General features: G+C 55.8%; 1 protein-coding gene across 2 annotated transcripts in view; it reads left to right on the top strand.

Moving 5' to 3' along the window:
- CAPZB (capping actin protein of muscle Z-line subunit beta) overlaps positions 1-13,432 on the top strand; it is a 128,120-nt gene extending 114,688 nt beyond the window's left edge. The window contains exons 7-10 of one of the 2 annotated variants that reach the window (XM_054571652.1): positions 7,648-7,713; positions 8,296-8,372; positions 9,691-9,803; positions 12,601-12,706. In XM_054571652.1, coding sequence (XP_054427627.1) covers positions 7,648-7,713; positions 8,296-8,372; positions 9,691-9,793 — 246 coding nt within the window. In that variant the 3' untranslated portion in view covers positions 9,794-9,803; positions 12,601-12,706. Of the gene's footprint in view, positions 1-7,647; positions 7,714-8,295; positions 8,373-9,690; positions 9,804-12,600 lie in introns of both variants that reach the window. The other variant, XM_054571653.1, reaches the window with a different exon arrangement.
- Positions 13,433-16,079: the final 2,647 nt, after the last annotated feature.

Raw genomic sequence — 16,079 nt, 5'->3', positions numbered from 1 at the left:
GCTAGGCTAGTGCTCCCCGGGGCAGAGCCCATCCTTTTGCATGGACATGGGCCCTTGTCTTCCAGGAACCCTTGCCCGGGGAGCGGCATCAGACCCCCGGGCAGCCAGCTCTACCACAGCCGGCTTCCTCCACGCCCTGCCACCTGGGTGATGGTGGAAAATCCTAAATTTGTATCCGGAGACTGTTTCCTGCATCACTTACCGCTCTGGACTGTTTAGAATTCCACCCGGTTTACAGTGACCTGGACAAATATTTAATCCTTGGTCTTCCTAATAGTTTAAATCAGAGCTGTCAGCCCACGGCCAGGGTCTGGTTCCGGCTTGCCGCGAGCAGTGCCTCCTGCCAAGCCAAACACACGCCTGATGAGTGGCTGTCCTCAGCACACCGGGCCGGGGCCGCGGGCCTTGTTTGCATTGCCTGTGCTTTTGGGCTTTAGTGAGGAAGTTCATGCTTCTGTCATCATACTAACGGCCGGTCACATAACTCATCCGAGGGGCCTTACAGCTGGGGCAGGGTTCCAATGTAAGTAACTGCGGAGTGGGGGCAAGGAAGCAGCAAGAGAGACAGGCCTAAGTGAGTGACGCGCCGCTTCGGAGCGAATGGGAAGTGGGGGCCGTGGGTTGGGCCAGTGGTCCCAGACGGGCCTTGGAGTCCCAGACGGGCAGTGGTTGCCTCGGGTGGGAGACGGGGGGCTTCCACCAGGAAAGTTGAGCAAATCATGGGTAAAGGGTGAGCATGCGTGATGGTGCAGGCCGCCTCCTTTGGTGAGGCTGTAGGCAGGAGAGAGTCACCACTCCCATTTAACAGGTGAGGGAACCAAGGTTCAGAGGGTTTCGGAATTGTCCCATGGTTAGGAGGCAGTCAGGATTTGAGCTCAGATTTGTCATTCTAGAAAAAACATAGGCCTACATTTTTTGCTCTTAGTCTGTCCCCTGTGCTTGGCATTCAGTAGATTGCTAAATAAACATTTGCACAGAAGTGCATTGAGCAGTCAGCTCAGAGTAGACAGTCCACTCCCCCGAGGGCGCCCAGTGGCATTCTGCTGGCAGCCAGCGCGAGAGCCGTCATGGCCCCGTGGCCCCAGAAGCGGGCACCGAGAGTGGGGTCAGGGCTGTGGGCCCCCTGGAGTGTGCTCAGCACCGTCACCCTGCGGGTGCCTCCTTCATCGGCTTCTCCTGTAGGAAGCAGGGTGACCAGATGAGACACCGTCACCACCAGAGGTAGTGGGAAGGGTTTCAAAGGCTTCTAGGTGGTGGAGTGGTCTGGTCAGGTCTGTGTCTTCAGAAGACAGCCTTGCCGGCTGACACGGCGGGTGCTTGGTGGAGGCGGCTGTCAGAGTCATCCAGGAGAGGTGACCAGGGCCTGGGAGGGAGCAGCCTCAGAGGGCTGGAGGGGACGGGCCTGTGGCCAGGTGGCCCGTGGAAGAGGCTGTGTTACCCTCAAGGCAGGAAGCAGCAAAGGGCAAAGGCAGGAGGAGGAGAGGAGCGGGGACAGGTCAGGAGACATTTGGGAGTGAGTCTTCCTCACCTGAGCCCTGCCTGCAGTTGCCAGGCGTTGGCCTTAACTGTGGGCCCTAGGCCTCGTCACAGCCACGTGCTTACTCTCGCCCCGTGTGCAGCAGGAAAGACACCACTCCTCACCCTGAGACGAGGGGCCACCATGCAGCAGCAGGGGTATCAAGGCTCCTAGTGCTCCCTCACGTTCCTGCTCCTGTGCCTCACCTTGACAAGGGCCATGGTTGGGCTTGGTGGGGGCTCCCTTCAGGGTCCCCCCTTCCCCAGGCATTCCCGGCCTTGCCCTCCCTGTGCCCCCGCCCCCGCCCCTCCTCTCACTTCAGTTGGTTTATGGTTGTACACAGGAATGGCATGGAAAGCTGCCCTTACCGACTTCCTTTAAATTGTTGGTAAATCTACCAGTCACAGTTACTTGAGCTGCATTTCACACGTGGTCATGCCAGACCCCAGGTGGCTCAGACCAAGTGCACCGCAGGATGCGCCCTCGGTGCCCTTACCCGGCTCCTCCGCCGGGGCCTTTCCTTTCCCATCTCCAGCAGAAGATGTCCCTGGGGTGTCACCTGGAAGTGAAGCAGATAGTGGTTTGGCAAACCCCTGCAGCTGCGGTGGGAAAGGTGAACAGCAGTCCTCGGGGAAGCTCGTCACAGCCAGGTGGCACCGTCCTTCCAGGCCCAGAGGGCGGGAGGTGCCCTCTGGCAAGCTGCCGCTGGGCCCCACGGGGAAGGCTTGTTGCACGCCAAGTACCAGCCCATGGAAAAGGAAGTTGCATTAAGAGGTCACTTTGACAGCTGGAGACATGGGAAAGAGGCAAGACCATAAATCTCTGAAAGATGCAAGGTTTCCGACTGGGGACAGGCCCTGCAGATGTTCGTTTGATATTTTTTCATTTTCTAAATATTTAGAAATGAAGGTGGAATGTTTTGCTGAGCGGGGAGGTTAGCCTGATCGTTTGCAAGCTGAGCTCTCCCCGCTCAGCAGTAGGTGCCGTGGTGTGTCTTCATGCAGTGAAACTCCAACAAAGGCACCTGCCCGAATGTCACACAGGGAAGTCCTCTTTGACTCATTCTTGGCACTTAGGCAAGGCCGGAGGTGGGGGTGAGGGGACAGGGCGGGGAGTGCTTCCCCGCGGGGGGGTGCGCAGCCACAGCTGCAGCCCAGCTCTCGCGTTCAGCGGTGGGGTGCTCTGGCAGCGTGGCTGCTGGGGTTGGGCGGCCTCGCGGGGAGCGGCCTGCACCTGGGAGGGAAGGAAGGCTGGCCTGAGGCTGCCTCCCTGCGACTGCTCCACTGTGAAGCTTGACAGGAGAAGAAGGGACCAGAGATCCCAGGGTGGTAGGCGGACGGGGGAGGCAGACGAGACCAGGCTGGACACTGCTTGGAATCTCTGAGTCCTGGATTGTGGGGTGTTTTTGTTTGTTTGTTTTTTTCTGGTAAAGAACGTGGATGGAATTAAGCAAGCAGAGCAGTCTGGCAGAAACAGGTTTCAGAATCATCCAGACCTCAGACCTTCATTGGGGCAGATCAGCCATGTGACCTGGACATATCACATCCCTTCTTTGAAAATCAGCATTTTCACCGTGGAGCTAATCATGCCTGTTTGGAAAGATTGTTGTAGAATAGAAGTACAAAACCATTTTGTCACATGGTTTATGGCCAGTAAATAAATGGCTGCTACTGCCGCCACCATATTTCTTGCGAGCAGAGACTTTTCCCTCTTCTAGATGATACACAGTTTGAGGTTCAGTTAGGATTGTCCAAAACTAGGCACACTGAATCTTCCTTGAGAGACTGTCTGATCGCTGTCTTCTGGCGTGACAGCGCGGTCAGTCCTGGCCTCGGTCCAGCTCTCACTGGGCACAGCTCCGTATCCAGGAAGACACATCTGGCTTCTGCCCAAGGGCCAGGACCGGAAAGTCCTGGGAATGAAGCCGCTGTCCTGCCAGGCACCGTTCTGGGCGTCGTGTATGTGCCAGCTCATGAAGCACCAGGCAGAGGCCAGGAAGTGGAGGCCTAGACAGGCTGAGGCCCTTGCCCTGCCGGCCTCCAGGTGCGGAGCCATGGGGCTGGGCCTGGCTCCCTTCTGGGCCTTGCTCTGGTGGGTTGTGCTCACCGAAGAGTCCCACAGGGCGGTGGGAGATGACAGATGCCTCTTTTAAGGAAAACAGCCTGCTTTCCAAATACTCGCCCGTGTCCTTCCCATATCCAGGCCTCAGAGAAGGGCCGCTTGATAGGGACAAGCTGACTGGCCTCTGACTTCAGGCTTGGTTGGGATCACCTTGTGGAACATCTGTGCAAGCCACAGCATGTAAAAATGTTTTCTTCTGTCAGCCACTTTCATAAGGATGTAATAATACAAGCATTGCAAAAATAGTTCTATTTTTGGTGGGTCAGCATTGCCGGAAAGCTGGCCTGACCAGGTGTCGAGGGGGTTGGCAAGGCTGTGAGCAAGGGGGCCGTGGACGCACGTCTTTGCCCAGGCCCTGCTGCCCGCCCCCCAGCCCACCTTCCCTCCATCCACGGTCCCTGCTGGGCCTTTTCCTTGGGCTCAGGTTCCCTTCCCCCTCCCCGACCTGTTTTACCTTTGAGTGTCCAGCAGCTTCAGCCTTTCTTCTCCAAGAGGTCGGGCTGGTCATGTGACTTGACTTAAGATGGCCGGGGACCCTTTGCCAACAGTCCTGGCCTCACTTTGCACTCTTGGTGCTGAATTTAAAATGGAGCCCTCGGTGAGCGCTAAGCTTCATCACTTCCCAGGGTTGCCAGGAATTGGCCCTGCCTGGCACTGGGGAGGGAGACACTGATTTGTGATGGGACAGACTTTGGGTCACACCCCCGCCCCAGGCCCCTCCATGCCTAGAGGAGCTGCTCTTTGAGCGGCAGTCAGTCTGATCGGAAACTAGTTCCCTGTAGGGGAGGGGACACACAGTCCCAGGGTGTTGGCATCCAAAAATCCCTTTTAAAAGTGGGTAGACAGAGTCCCGGCTGGTGTGGCTCAGTGGCTTGAGCACCCGCCTGTGAACTGAAAGGTTGCCGATTCGATTCCTGGTCAGGGATTCCTGGTCAGGGCACGTGCCTGGGTTGCGGACCAGGTCCCCAGGTGGGGGCATGTGAGAGGCAACTGATCCATGTTTTTCTCCCTCTCTTTCTCCCTCCCCTTCCCCCTCTCTAAAAATAAATACATAAAATCTTTTTTTTTTTTAAAGTGGGCAGACAGTTCCATCCCTTCTCCGGAGTGTGCTCCTGAACCCCGGTCAGCATGTACTCACTCCAGTTGTCTTGGCACAGGGTTTTGCTAGGGGCAGAGAATGTCCAGCAAGCACTTAGGCTTTGCCTGGACTGGGGTATTTGTTAGACCTGAAGTGGCGACGAGTAGCTCTCAGTTGTAAGAGTCTGAGCACTCTCGCTTCGCCCGTTTTGTGGTGGCCCTCAGAGTCCCTGAGGGTTCACATCCCCCTGCATCGCCGGCCAGATGTGCCCGGAACTGTGGAAGGCCCGGTGTCGGGGCAGAGCGGCTGGCCGGCCTGGCATCTCCCTTCCTCTTTTCCTTTGACCAGTCCTCACCAAGGCAGTCTGGCCGGCACCTGGCATCTTCGTTCTGCACAGATTGGCCGCCTAGCTTTAGAAGAGCCTTGCGGGGTCGTAGGTTCCAGACTGTCACTCTGCCCCTCCTGTAGTGTGTCTGGCAGCGGCACCCCGTGCTTTATGAACAGATGCCTGTTACAGGCGGCTCTGTCGTCCCGTGATGTTCCCTCATGGATTGGATCTGCTCCCCCGCCCGCTGGTAGGATAGCCTGTCAGCCGATAGCCTGAAGTGTATCCCCAGTTCTTTCTCATTTCTTGGGGTCAGAGTCTTCAAACCTTTTAAGCAGGTGAACTCCCAACTTGTACATGGCTTTCTGAAAGTCCAGTGTCCCAAATGGAATCCAGCCCTGCAGAGGTCGCTGGGCCGGGACAGAGCAGAGGGCACGGCGGCCTTCCTAAGCGAGGCCTGGAGCCTCGCAGCTGCAGCTTCTGATCTGGGCACCAGTAGTGGTCACCAGCGCACCTGAAGTTGCAGGGAAGCTTTTGTTGCAGCCACATCAGGGTCTTGTTAAGCTTGAAATAATCTAAAAACCACGAGTCTCTTCACTGGGCTTATCCCCCATTGTATAGTCAGTGAGACTAATGTTTGAGCCAAAGTATCTGGTTTGCATTTGCCCAGGTACATGTGATCAGCATACTGAGGCAGGAAGGGCGACGTCCTTGGAGTCTGACGCTGCTGGATCTGGGCAAATTTTGACATCTTTAACCCTCAATATCCTTGGGTGTAAAATAGGTTTTTGTGTGGACTTAGTGGGGCAAGGTGGCTGCCCCCTGCGAAGCCCTCCACACATGGTTGCTGTTGTGTTTGGTAGCTGGCCCGTGTTTCTGGGTTCTGCAGTGACCCTTCTGATTACCTCGACCCCTGATGCCAGTGGTAGGACGTCAGTGAACCCTCTTGGCTGTCTATGCCTTCCTCTAAATCCTGGACGCACAGGTTGGCCCGGGCCAGGCAGAGAATCCTGCAGGATACCACAGAGGCCACCCGGGGAACGTGGCGTCCGACCCCCGTCGGCAGAGGCTCATCTGAGCGGCCATCGTGTAAGCTCCACACCTCAGCCACGGTTGCAGGATGTTCGACGGGAACCTGCATGCTTGCTGCGATCATACTAGAGGTGTTCTCTGTTCTTCCAGGCCGACGTTCCCATCAGAATAGGAAATCAGAGGTTCTGGGATGGAGCTTGTTCACACTAGTGAGCCCATGCTGGCTCCTAGACGATGTCTTATTTTAAAACGTGCCCACAGATGGTTTTTAACAGTCCCTTCAAAACTTGTCTGGACCAGTGTCAAACTAGTCGTTGTCTTTCTGTTATGGAAGTGGGGTTGGCCTCTGCCCGCTATAGTGTCCTGGCACCTCTGAAGTGCACTGTGAAGTTCCAAGGATCGCTGTTATCAGAGGATCAGGTTTGTCTGACCCCAGAAGAAAAGGGAAGACGGGTGAGAAGCAGCAGAGGCCTCTGACCTCTGAGCACACACAGCGCGCCACATGCACACACGCACCCCTGCCCCCTTCTGGTTCTGAAGATAGTCTCCCTGCCTTTTTCTTGCTTTTTTTTTTTTTTTTTTTTTTTTTTTTACTAGTCTGAGTTTATTGTGAGCTCTAGTCTTCCTGATGCTGTTCTTGTGTTTCCATTCTGTTTCTTGGTTACCCATTTTAGCTTCCACGTTTTATTCCAGCTACAGTGGCAGTGGTAGCTATGTTGTCTCATTTTCAATTTTGTAACAGTGAGCATTTATGTGCTTGCCAGTCTGCTAGGCACCCTGTGAGGTATGAAACCAGTAAATCTCTCCTTAAGGAATTTATAACCGTGTGAGGGAAATAAGCCTTAACCATAGGAAGAAAGTGGGAAGATACCCACAATCCATGGTAAGTGCTCATGGCAGGAATCCTCGATTCCTTCTTCCCTCCCTGCCTCCTTTCCTTTAATACTCACAGTTTTGATCCTGGGCCAGAGCCGGCTCTGCCTGAGACTTGAATTGCTCGGTCCCACTTCCCCCAAGACCACCTCTGTGGCATCCCCAGGATATTCCCCAGGAATCTGCGTCGCATTTCTCTTGCTCGAATCCCCCACGTCACTCAGCCTCACAGGGCTGGACGAAGTCAGGCTCTGAAGGAAGAAAGGGCTGGGCCCACGCTCCGCCCTCACCACCTCTCTGAGCCTAGGTGCTTGCCCCCAGGGCTCTCGGTGCCTTCCTCCGTTACTGTTGTGGGCTGAGCGAGTCTCCTCCGGTGGCCCTGGAGGAGCCAGTGCCTGACTAGTGTGTCACCTTTCCTTGCCCCGTTGTGGGCTTGATGGGCGTCGGTTCCACCAAGGGCAGCGGCACAAGGCTGTCCCTGGAAATGGGGACCCCGGGCTTCTCCTGGCTGGGCAGTTCATGACCTGCCGCTGAGGTCCTGTTGTGCTTGGGCCCCCCACTAGGGAAGCAGCCCTGAGCCACCTGCCGCTGGTTCGGAAGCTGCCAGCAGGAATGACGAGCTCTTTTCTGTCGGCCAAGGTGGCCTTTCTCAGGGAGGGCCTGGCTCTCTCCAACTTGGAGGAATGTCTTTGTCTCTCGCAGATGGAGAAAGACGAAACCGTGAGTGACAGCTCGCCACACATAGCCAACATTGGGCGCCTGGTAGAGGTGAGTGGGCCTCCGGGCTCTGGGTCACGCCCCCGGCTGTGGGTTGCACCTGCAGCGGCTGACGTTTTACCCCCAGAGCCTGTTTTCCGGTTTGCTGGCCTCCTCCCTTGCTTCCTTCTTCCAGTTCCCTAGCAGCCAGGGGTGCATTTCTCACGTTTCACTCTGGCCTTGTGTTTTTCTGAGCTTTCTGACCTGGGTGCAAGCAGGGCACAGCTCTGGAGCCCCAGAAGGCCCTGCTCAGGAAGCCCTAAGCCCCTGTTGCCGCTGCTTTCTCCTCACCACGCTGCTCGGAAGAAGGGGGCTGCTCTCCAGTTTCACAGGACTGTCCACAAAATGGGTGGAAGGCTGGGGGTGGTGATGTGGTGTCCACCGGCTCCCAGGAACAGCCAGTGCCCAGGTCCTGGCCTCCTCCGTGCCTGTGGACCTGAAAGCTGCCACCAGGGGCTTGCTCACTGGGCTGTAGTGCAGTCATGCGCCGCCCCCCTGTGGCCACCGCGGGGACTGCAGGGGTGAGCCGGCGGGAGGGTGGGCCTCAGGACACCTGCCTGTTTGCCATCACACCTGACTGACCTTCCTCCCCAGGACATGGAAAACAAAATCAGAAGTACGCTGAATGAGATCTACTTTGGAAAAACAAAGGACATCGTCAATGGGCTGAGGTAATGTACTGCAAAGGACAAGCTTTGGAAGTTAAAAAGATAGGGATTTGAACCCTACATCTACTGCTTAATAGCTATATGGCCTTTTACCTCAGTTTACCCTCATTAGTAAACTGGAGCTAGAGTACTCATGTTACAGGATCATTATGCAGGTTTTGGAAGGTAAAGCACCTTGTACATGTTCTGCGCTCTCAGAGGTGCCGGCTCCTACCTCCACTTTAGTCATGCGGGGGACGTTCCCCTTACCGGCCATCGCTGCCCTGTCCCTGGCGCCGGCCTCCTTTTGTCCCCCAGGAGTCAGTTTCATCTAAAGAGCCTGCCCAGCCCCTTTGTCTCTGGGGTCTGAAGGCAGCTCCAGACCAGACCCTAAGACGTGCCAGAGTGCAGGCTGCCAGGCGGCCCGGCCGCCCCGGGTGGCTGGTTTCTGGGTCGCAGAGTGTGTCCCACAGCAAGAGCCGTTTACCCTGCTGCTTTCTAGAAAGGGTCCCCAGCCACCTTGATGTCCTCTGCCAGGGCTCTGTTGGCTTTGGCCAGGTTCCTGACCTGCGCACCCCAGGCCCTCGGTTCCACAGTGTCCAGTGTCGGCCGAGTGAAGGCTGACGGGCTCTCTGGGTCCCTGGGGTCCATGGTGGCAGAGCGGGAGGCCAGAGTCCTGCTGGACGCAGGAGAGGCCTTGGAGGCTGGGAGCTCACACATGCCCTGTTACCCCGAGCTGTGTGACTGCGGGTGAGCGCTCCTGGCGGGGGCCCTCTCTGGCCAGGGAGGCAGGGCTGCTGAAGGGGCTGGATGGGGCGCAGTCTGTAGCCTGCGGCCAGCACACCACACGAGTCCAAGGGCTTCTGCCCTCGCTTGGCTCCCAGCCCTCGAATCCCCCGTTGCAGGTGCCAGTCTCTCCTTTTGGGCCAGAAGGAGAGGTGGGAAGCAGTGCTGGAGGCTGCCCTGGCTTGTGAATATGTCCAGCAGATCTTCAGTGTCCTACTGATACAGTGTCAAAATAGCGAGGATTCCCCTCCGGACCCTCATCTTCTCCTGTTTCTCACCCTGTCTGTGGGGGACTTGGTCTGGGCCCCAGTGGGCTTCTTGCCTGCCCGCCAGCTGTTGAGCCCGGGGGCCGGCCGGCACACCAACGCAGAGAGCCTGCGGGCTGTAGGGGGCGAGCCCGGAACACTGCGGCCCAGAGCGGCAGTGGCCTTGATGACGTTCCTTCCTTCTGTCTTGTGTGTCCCTTGTGTCTCCTCTCAGCTGTCCCTGCCCCGTGCCCCTCCCTCTGTGCCGTCCTCCCCCTCCTGCTGCATTCACCTCTGCGTGCTCTCTGTAGATCTGTTGACGTTATCCCTGACAACCCCAAGTTTCAGCAGTTGCAGAGGGAGCTTTCCCAAGTGCTGACCCAGCGGCAGATCCACATCCAGCCTGATAATTAGGCCGATCCAGGTACCCTGCCTGAGAGGGCGCACACCCTCCCCACTAAACAGGACTCACCAACCTGCTGAGACCCCGCCGGTTTGGCGGCTGCCGCGTGGCCACTTAAACCACCACTAACCCCTGTGTCCATTCACGGCTGTGAGCAGCCACATTAACGTGTAGCCACATTCACGCGGACCCGTGTCACGTGTGAGGTGTGTCTGTGTTGTGGGCGGGGGTTGGGTGGGGGCAGACGAGAGGTTTGGGCTCTGGCTCCTGTGGAAGTGTCGTCTCGGGGCCCAGCCCTGCCCGCAGCCGAAGCCTCTTGTCTGCGCTGCTTTGTTGGCCGCAGAGCCCGCGTCCGTGCCCTGCCTTCTGCTCATCTACCTGCTTCAGGGCAGCCTTCCTGAATCTGCTGTGTGCGCGCAGGGTCCTCCTCAACTTCCCCACCAAGGATCCTGGAAGCCACATAAGCCCGTTCCAGTGGCACATTGACTGTCTGGGGCTGGCTGACTGAAAGGGGCTTGTTGCTCTGAGTCTGAGGGCAGAGCACCGAGTCGGGGCTCTGGTCCCCCTGGTGAGCGCGGTACACCCCACTCCGCTGCTGCCGGAGCTGCCTGGGCCGGGATCCCCTTCCGCCAGACACGAGCTGCAGCTGTCCTCCTGAGCGCCTTACCCGGCGGAAAGGAAAACAGCCTTGCTTGTTGATGGTGGCTGGGAAATGTGGCTTGAACTCGTGACAAAGAGGAAAGCACCATCCCTGGCGAGGAGGAGGGATGCTGGCTTTCACTTCAGCGTCTGAGGGCCCAGCCCAGGAGAGGCGCGGTGGGATTTAAGCGGGGGGTGGGCTCCTCTGTGCCCGTGGGACATGAGCGTGTTGGTCCGGGCTATGTGTGCACCGGCTCCAGGCCCAAGGCAGCGTTGGCCTCCAGCCTTGCGCGAGGACCGCTGTGTTCCTGCCATGGCGCTGAACCCGTTCAAGGTGCTCTATAGTGCACTTTTCTCCCTGCCCCTCAGCGTTCAGGGTGGGTCTGGAGGTTTCTGGGTCCTTGGCCCGGGTGCCCAGTGGCCACCCACTGGAGGCTTCCGCTGCGGCTGAGGGCAGCCTGGCTCCCAGCCCACCTCTCCGGGACAGGCCCCGCCTCCCACGCTGAGCTCGTGCCCCCTCCAGGTGCTGTCGAGGGGCTTGGCCGTGACCTTCCTGAGTCCTGTCCCCTGAATGAGTGCCCTGCTCCTTATACCTCAGCATTCCAAGCCTCGCCTGTCTCTCACCTGATTCTAACTCTGGAACTTTCTCCCTTGGGGGGTGGGGCCTGGCATGTTCTGCTGCTGCTTCCCAGAGAGTGGGCCACCCTGTAGGCTGGGGATTCGGCTGCTGCCTAGCACCCCCGCTGGTCCCGGTGCCCTCCCGTTGTGAGCTTTTCCACCAGCCCGTGGGAGACTGGCTGAGGCTGCGGCCTGAGGCCCCCGTGGCTGCAGTCTGACCTTCCTTTGTCCGTGCAGGGCTGGGCCAGGGCAAGTCATTAACCAAAAAGGGTGGCACACCTCGCGGGCATTTTTTCAGTTGTGTACAGATTCTTTCAACATCTTGCCTGTCCTGTTCGCTTCCTCACCACGTGGAGGATGCTTCCCGTGACTTTTCCAAGGTTCAGTGTCCAGCATTCACCTGGGGGTGCTGTGGTTTCTCCTGGGTCCTACTTTGTCTTGCTTCACCCATTTCCAGCATTTGGGGCTCTTTTCGACCCCGCCTTCGCATTCTGTGCCACGGTCAGTGTACATGGAACTCAAGGTTCCTGTGGAGCACGCCGTCCACAGTGTTCCTGAGATGCAACTTCCGCCCTTTCTTTCCACTGTTTTGAAACTGTCACAGTTTATAAATAAAACTATTGATAAGTTCTTAGTTAACCAACACAGGTAAATTTGACAAAATGATCCTTCAGGCCATTGCCTCAGTTTCCTTGTCTATAAATGGGGGATGATAATGCTAAGACTCCTCCGGATGCCTGTGAGGGAGGTGTGTGGAAAGCACTTTGTGAACTGTAGAACCTCTACAGAGGTTACCTGTTAGCTTTGCCGAACAGCGTTAGTGCTGTATGTAAAGGTGCTCATGTTAATGTTCCCCACACATCCAGGACTTGACTGCAGGGACCCAGGGCCACTCACCTCAGTTCCATGCTGACTCTTGAAACCCAGGCTGAGGGAGCTTCTTGGCCAAGCTGACAGCTGATGGAGCCTCATGGCCAAAGCCTAAAAGCACCTGTCCTGCGTGTTGTGCCCTGGCCGGGAACCCCCGTGCTCAGGTGTCCAGGCGCGCTGGTTCTTCAGCCCGCACTGCGCGGGGCACCGTGCGCCCGTCCTCGTGCTGGGCCGGGCTGTGCTGAGAGGAAGCTTTGTGGCAGGGTCCTCACGGCCCAGAGCCTTTGCCTCTTGGCTCCTGACCTGAGTCAGCAGCGGGTCTGAAGCACAGAGGGTCTCTGCTTGCTGCGCTGGGGCCTGTGCCTGGAGTGGACTAGGGCTCTGATGGCTGCGGCCAGGTGACCCCCGCCTGGCGCAGAGCTGAGCATTTGTCCTGGTGGCCTGGGCCTCCCTGTGGTGCCGATGCGGTGCTGAGGGTGCGAGGTCGGGCTCTGCGCCCTCCGCGCCCTCCAGTGCTGCTCTCACAGAGAGGGGACACGAGGACGTGGCTGCCAGCCGCCCCGCCCCAGGAGGTCGCTCTCCCGCCACGGGCAGTGTGTGGCCGCCAGGCACCAGCGCAGCGGCCCGGCCCCTCGCCGCCACGCTGCCTCCCACGGAGCCTACTCCTAACACTTTTCTTCCTCTCTGGCAGGTCTGTGCAGACTTTTGCTGACAAATCAAAACAAGAAGCTCTTAAGAACGACCTGGTGGAGGCTTTGAAGAGAAAGCAGCAATGTTAAACCTCTGCTTCACGCTAACCGGACATGCCATGCACTCGTTAGATTCCTTTCTTAGAAACTCGTTTTCTGCTCCCTTCCCTTGTCCCTTCCCTCCCCAACAGGTCACACAACAACTCGCGTCACCGACCTGCACAGCGCCATCACACCCTGAGAATAAAGCCGCTAACGCCCTTCTCCGTCTCCAAGGCCTGCTTCCCACCACGTTTTGCTATCAAAACTTGATGTTTCCATAGAGACCGTGTGTGTTTTGTTTGCCCCCGCCCCTGCCCCCCATTTATAGGCATAAAATACACTGTCTGTCTGCCTTCCCTTCCTTCCCACCTTTTTGTTACATTGGTGTAAAAAATGTAAAACAAAAAAATTTTATGAAATAACTGTGGTGTGTGAAAGATAGAAGAAAAACTGGAAATCTGATTCCACGTGTGTTTGGGAGTTGCTTGGGGTTGGGGGTGGGGGGGCAGGGGACAGCTCTGGGAGGAAGGAGAGGTGGCCCTCGGCATTGTCCCACACAGCCTGGCCCCTGTCCCACGGAGACCACATTGTGGGGTGCGGGGGTGGGGCCTGCTGACCGTTCTGCTCTTCTGGCCAGGTGCTTTTCTGTCAATTTTTATGGAATGCAAAAGGAGTTTTTGTTTTATTTTGTTTTTTTGTAAAGCTTAAAAAAAAATCTACATCTTATACTTGAGCTTCCATACTTAAAAAAAAAAAAGGAAAAAAACAAAAAAAGAAATAAAAAGAAACTGGGACACAGTTAGCACCGGCCTTGTGTTCTTTCTCACCGGCCTGGCTTTCCAGGCACGGGCGGCCTTGGTCGTGCGGGCCCCCACAGGCGGGTACCTGTAGCAGGCCTCTGCCGGGTGGAGGGCAGCGGGCGCGTGGGACTGGTTGGGGCCCGGGGACGGGTGGGGGGGACGAGAGGGGTCTCCGCGGAGCCCCAGAGCTGCTGTGCTCAGCCCCTCCCTCCATGAAGACCCCAGTCCCACTTGCCCCGAAGCGCTGGGGCCACTGGAAGTCACATCAGCCATGTAGTGGGAGGCCCCCAGCGCCCTCATCTGTGCTTCCAAATCTCCCTGCTTCCCTTTCATCTTAGCAAACACCTGCTGGTAATGGTGAGCACAAGGGGGCGTCTTCATTCACCACAGCCCCTGCAGACAGGAGGGAGCTGATGAGGGAAAGCGCCTGAGCCTCGCAGCTCCGCAGAGCGCTGAGCCCGTGGGCCCGCCGACCCCTCAGTCCGGGCTTTTCTCTGCTAGGTCTGACAAGAAAGTTCCAGATGGGGCATGTCATCATTGAGATAGAAACCCCTGCACTCAGTTCCCTTCAAGTGCCGAGGCGGTTGGGGTGGTGGGGTAGGAGAAGGCAGGCCCTGGCCTCCTCTAGCTCTGCCTGTCGCAGCTGCGGGACCCCCGGTGGTGCGGACCCCGGGGCCTTGCCTTGCGTGGACAACGGGCGACAGTCTCTTGGACCTGTGTTAGCAGAGTGCCTGGCACACAGAACGTGCCGAATAAACCATTTTCCCTTTAATCGGGTGTTTGAGCCCATGAGCAAAACTCGCACCCACAACCCAGAAATTGTGACTGGAGTGTGTGCCAGGCCTGCTTTCACTCTGCCTTCTAGAATCTTCCATGGGAGCCATCACTACTCATTCTTTGATGCTAAGTGAGGGTGGTGAGGTTGGGAACAATGGGCCCTGACGGCAGGTTTCTTAAAGGTGAGGCAGCTGGAAGCAAGTGGCGACAGGAGTGTTTGTAACTCGGCTCTGGCCGCCTCCCAGCCACTCCTTTCTCTGCACCAAGGAAAGTGGGGCCCTGGCAGGGGCCCGAGCGTTCCTGGGGCGGGAAGGGAGACTAAGGAAACGGTGCAAAGGAGCCTTGGAAGACTGGCTCGCCCTCCGGGTCCACGAGGAGTGCAGTCTGACGCACTCCTACCAGCGCACTTCTGCTCCTGGTGTCCAGTGAGTGGACCGACCCTCAAGGGACGGGAGGAGCGCGCGCGCCTGTGTTGAGCGCCACCTGGGGGTCAGCATTGGCATTGAACCCTCCCCCAAAGCCAGAGACAGACGTGCCTCCCCCACTCAACAGGAAGCAGGGGGCCGAGGGAATCTTTTCCTTGGCAAGTGTTTTATTTAAGGCTCTATAGCCAAATCTTTTAATACAAGAAAGTATGCCTCATTCCAAACACTCAGTTAAATAAATGTTATAAAGTCTATATTCTAGGATTTAAATGTTAAAAATCTCATTTTATAATTATTTTCTTAATATAACTAAAATTTGTAAAATCTGTTGAAAACTAGGTTTAATCACACCTTTTCAAATTGTTACTTCAATCAAAACATCTGCTTCCTATAAATATTTTGAGAGCTTTGTTACTGATTTTGCAATTCACTTCGATTCTTTAGGAAGCAGGAGAGTTATTAAAGTTACTTTTTTTAATAACCAGTTGGTGTTTTGTTGTTTAAAAAGCTTCATTATAATTTATATCATTTCTCAGATTGTTTAATTAGCTTTTTAAAAGCAAAAGTGAGAATATAAACATTTTATACAAATTCATAAAGAAATTAAGTTCCTGAAATAAATGTGGTACAATATTTTTATTCTCTACTTTTAGTTCTTTTCTGTCTTTAAAAATAGTACTTCATAAACATACACCCTCATTGCTGTTTCTGCTTTGTGAAACTTTTCAACTTGGACAGGTGCTCGGTAAATGCCCTGTGGAATAGGTAGATAGATCATAAACATTTGTGTATCAGGGCAGCGATTTTCAACCAATGTGCCCCAAGAATTTTTAAAATGGGCAATACCTATTTAATTGGGATCACTGACCTCTTTTCCCTTAGATTGTCACATTTAAAAAATGACAACAGCCAACACAATAGCCATTGGGTGCAAATGAATAAAAACCATACCTTTTTGTTAGATGGGCAAAAAATATATGCATTTTTTGGTGTGTCACAGAATGGTAGTAAACTAGTCCGTGTGCGCTGTGAGATGAAGGTGGCTGAAAATCGCTGGTCTCCTGAATGAACCCTTGACCTCCCTCGCCTGACCGACCGCCAGCTCCTCATGCATGTGCCGCACTCAGGTGACTTTGTAACAACTATGTGAGTCGAGCTGTTGCAAGACAGTAATACATTCTCATCACCTACACTTCTCAAATTTTAATAATAGCCAAATTTATCTTCTTTCAGATAGCTTTACTGAACTGTGATTCCCATGTAGACAATTTACCCAACTAAAGTGTGTAATTTCAAGAACAGGAAAACAGTGTACCAGTTCAATAGTCTCGTGCTTGTGGGTACCACGCCTGTCTCCTTCACTCCCTAGGGGTGCCCTGCAGGACAGTAATTCAGCCTCTCACTTCACCCACTCGCTCCCTCACCAAGCACTTACTT

Source organism: Pteronotus mesoamericanus, unplaced genomic scaffold (assembly GCF_021234165.1).
Source record: "Pteronotus mesoamericanus isolate MK-2021 breed Mesoamerican mustached bat unplaced genomic scaffold, CSHL_Meso_final contig_221, whole genome shotgun sequence".
In the NCBI taxonomy this organism is placed as follows: domain Eukaryota; kingdom Metazoa; phylum Chordata; class Mammalia; order Chiroptera; family Mormoopidae; genus Pteronotus; species Pteronotus mesoamericanus.
This window is presented reverse-complemented; position numbering and strand designations above follow the sequence as displayed.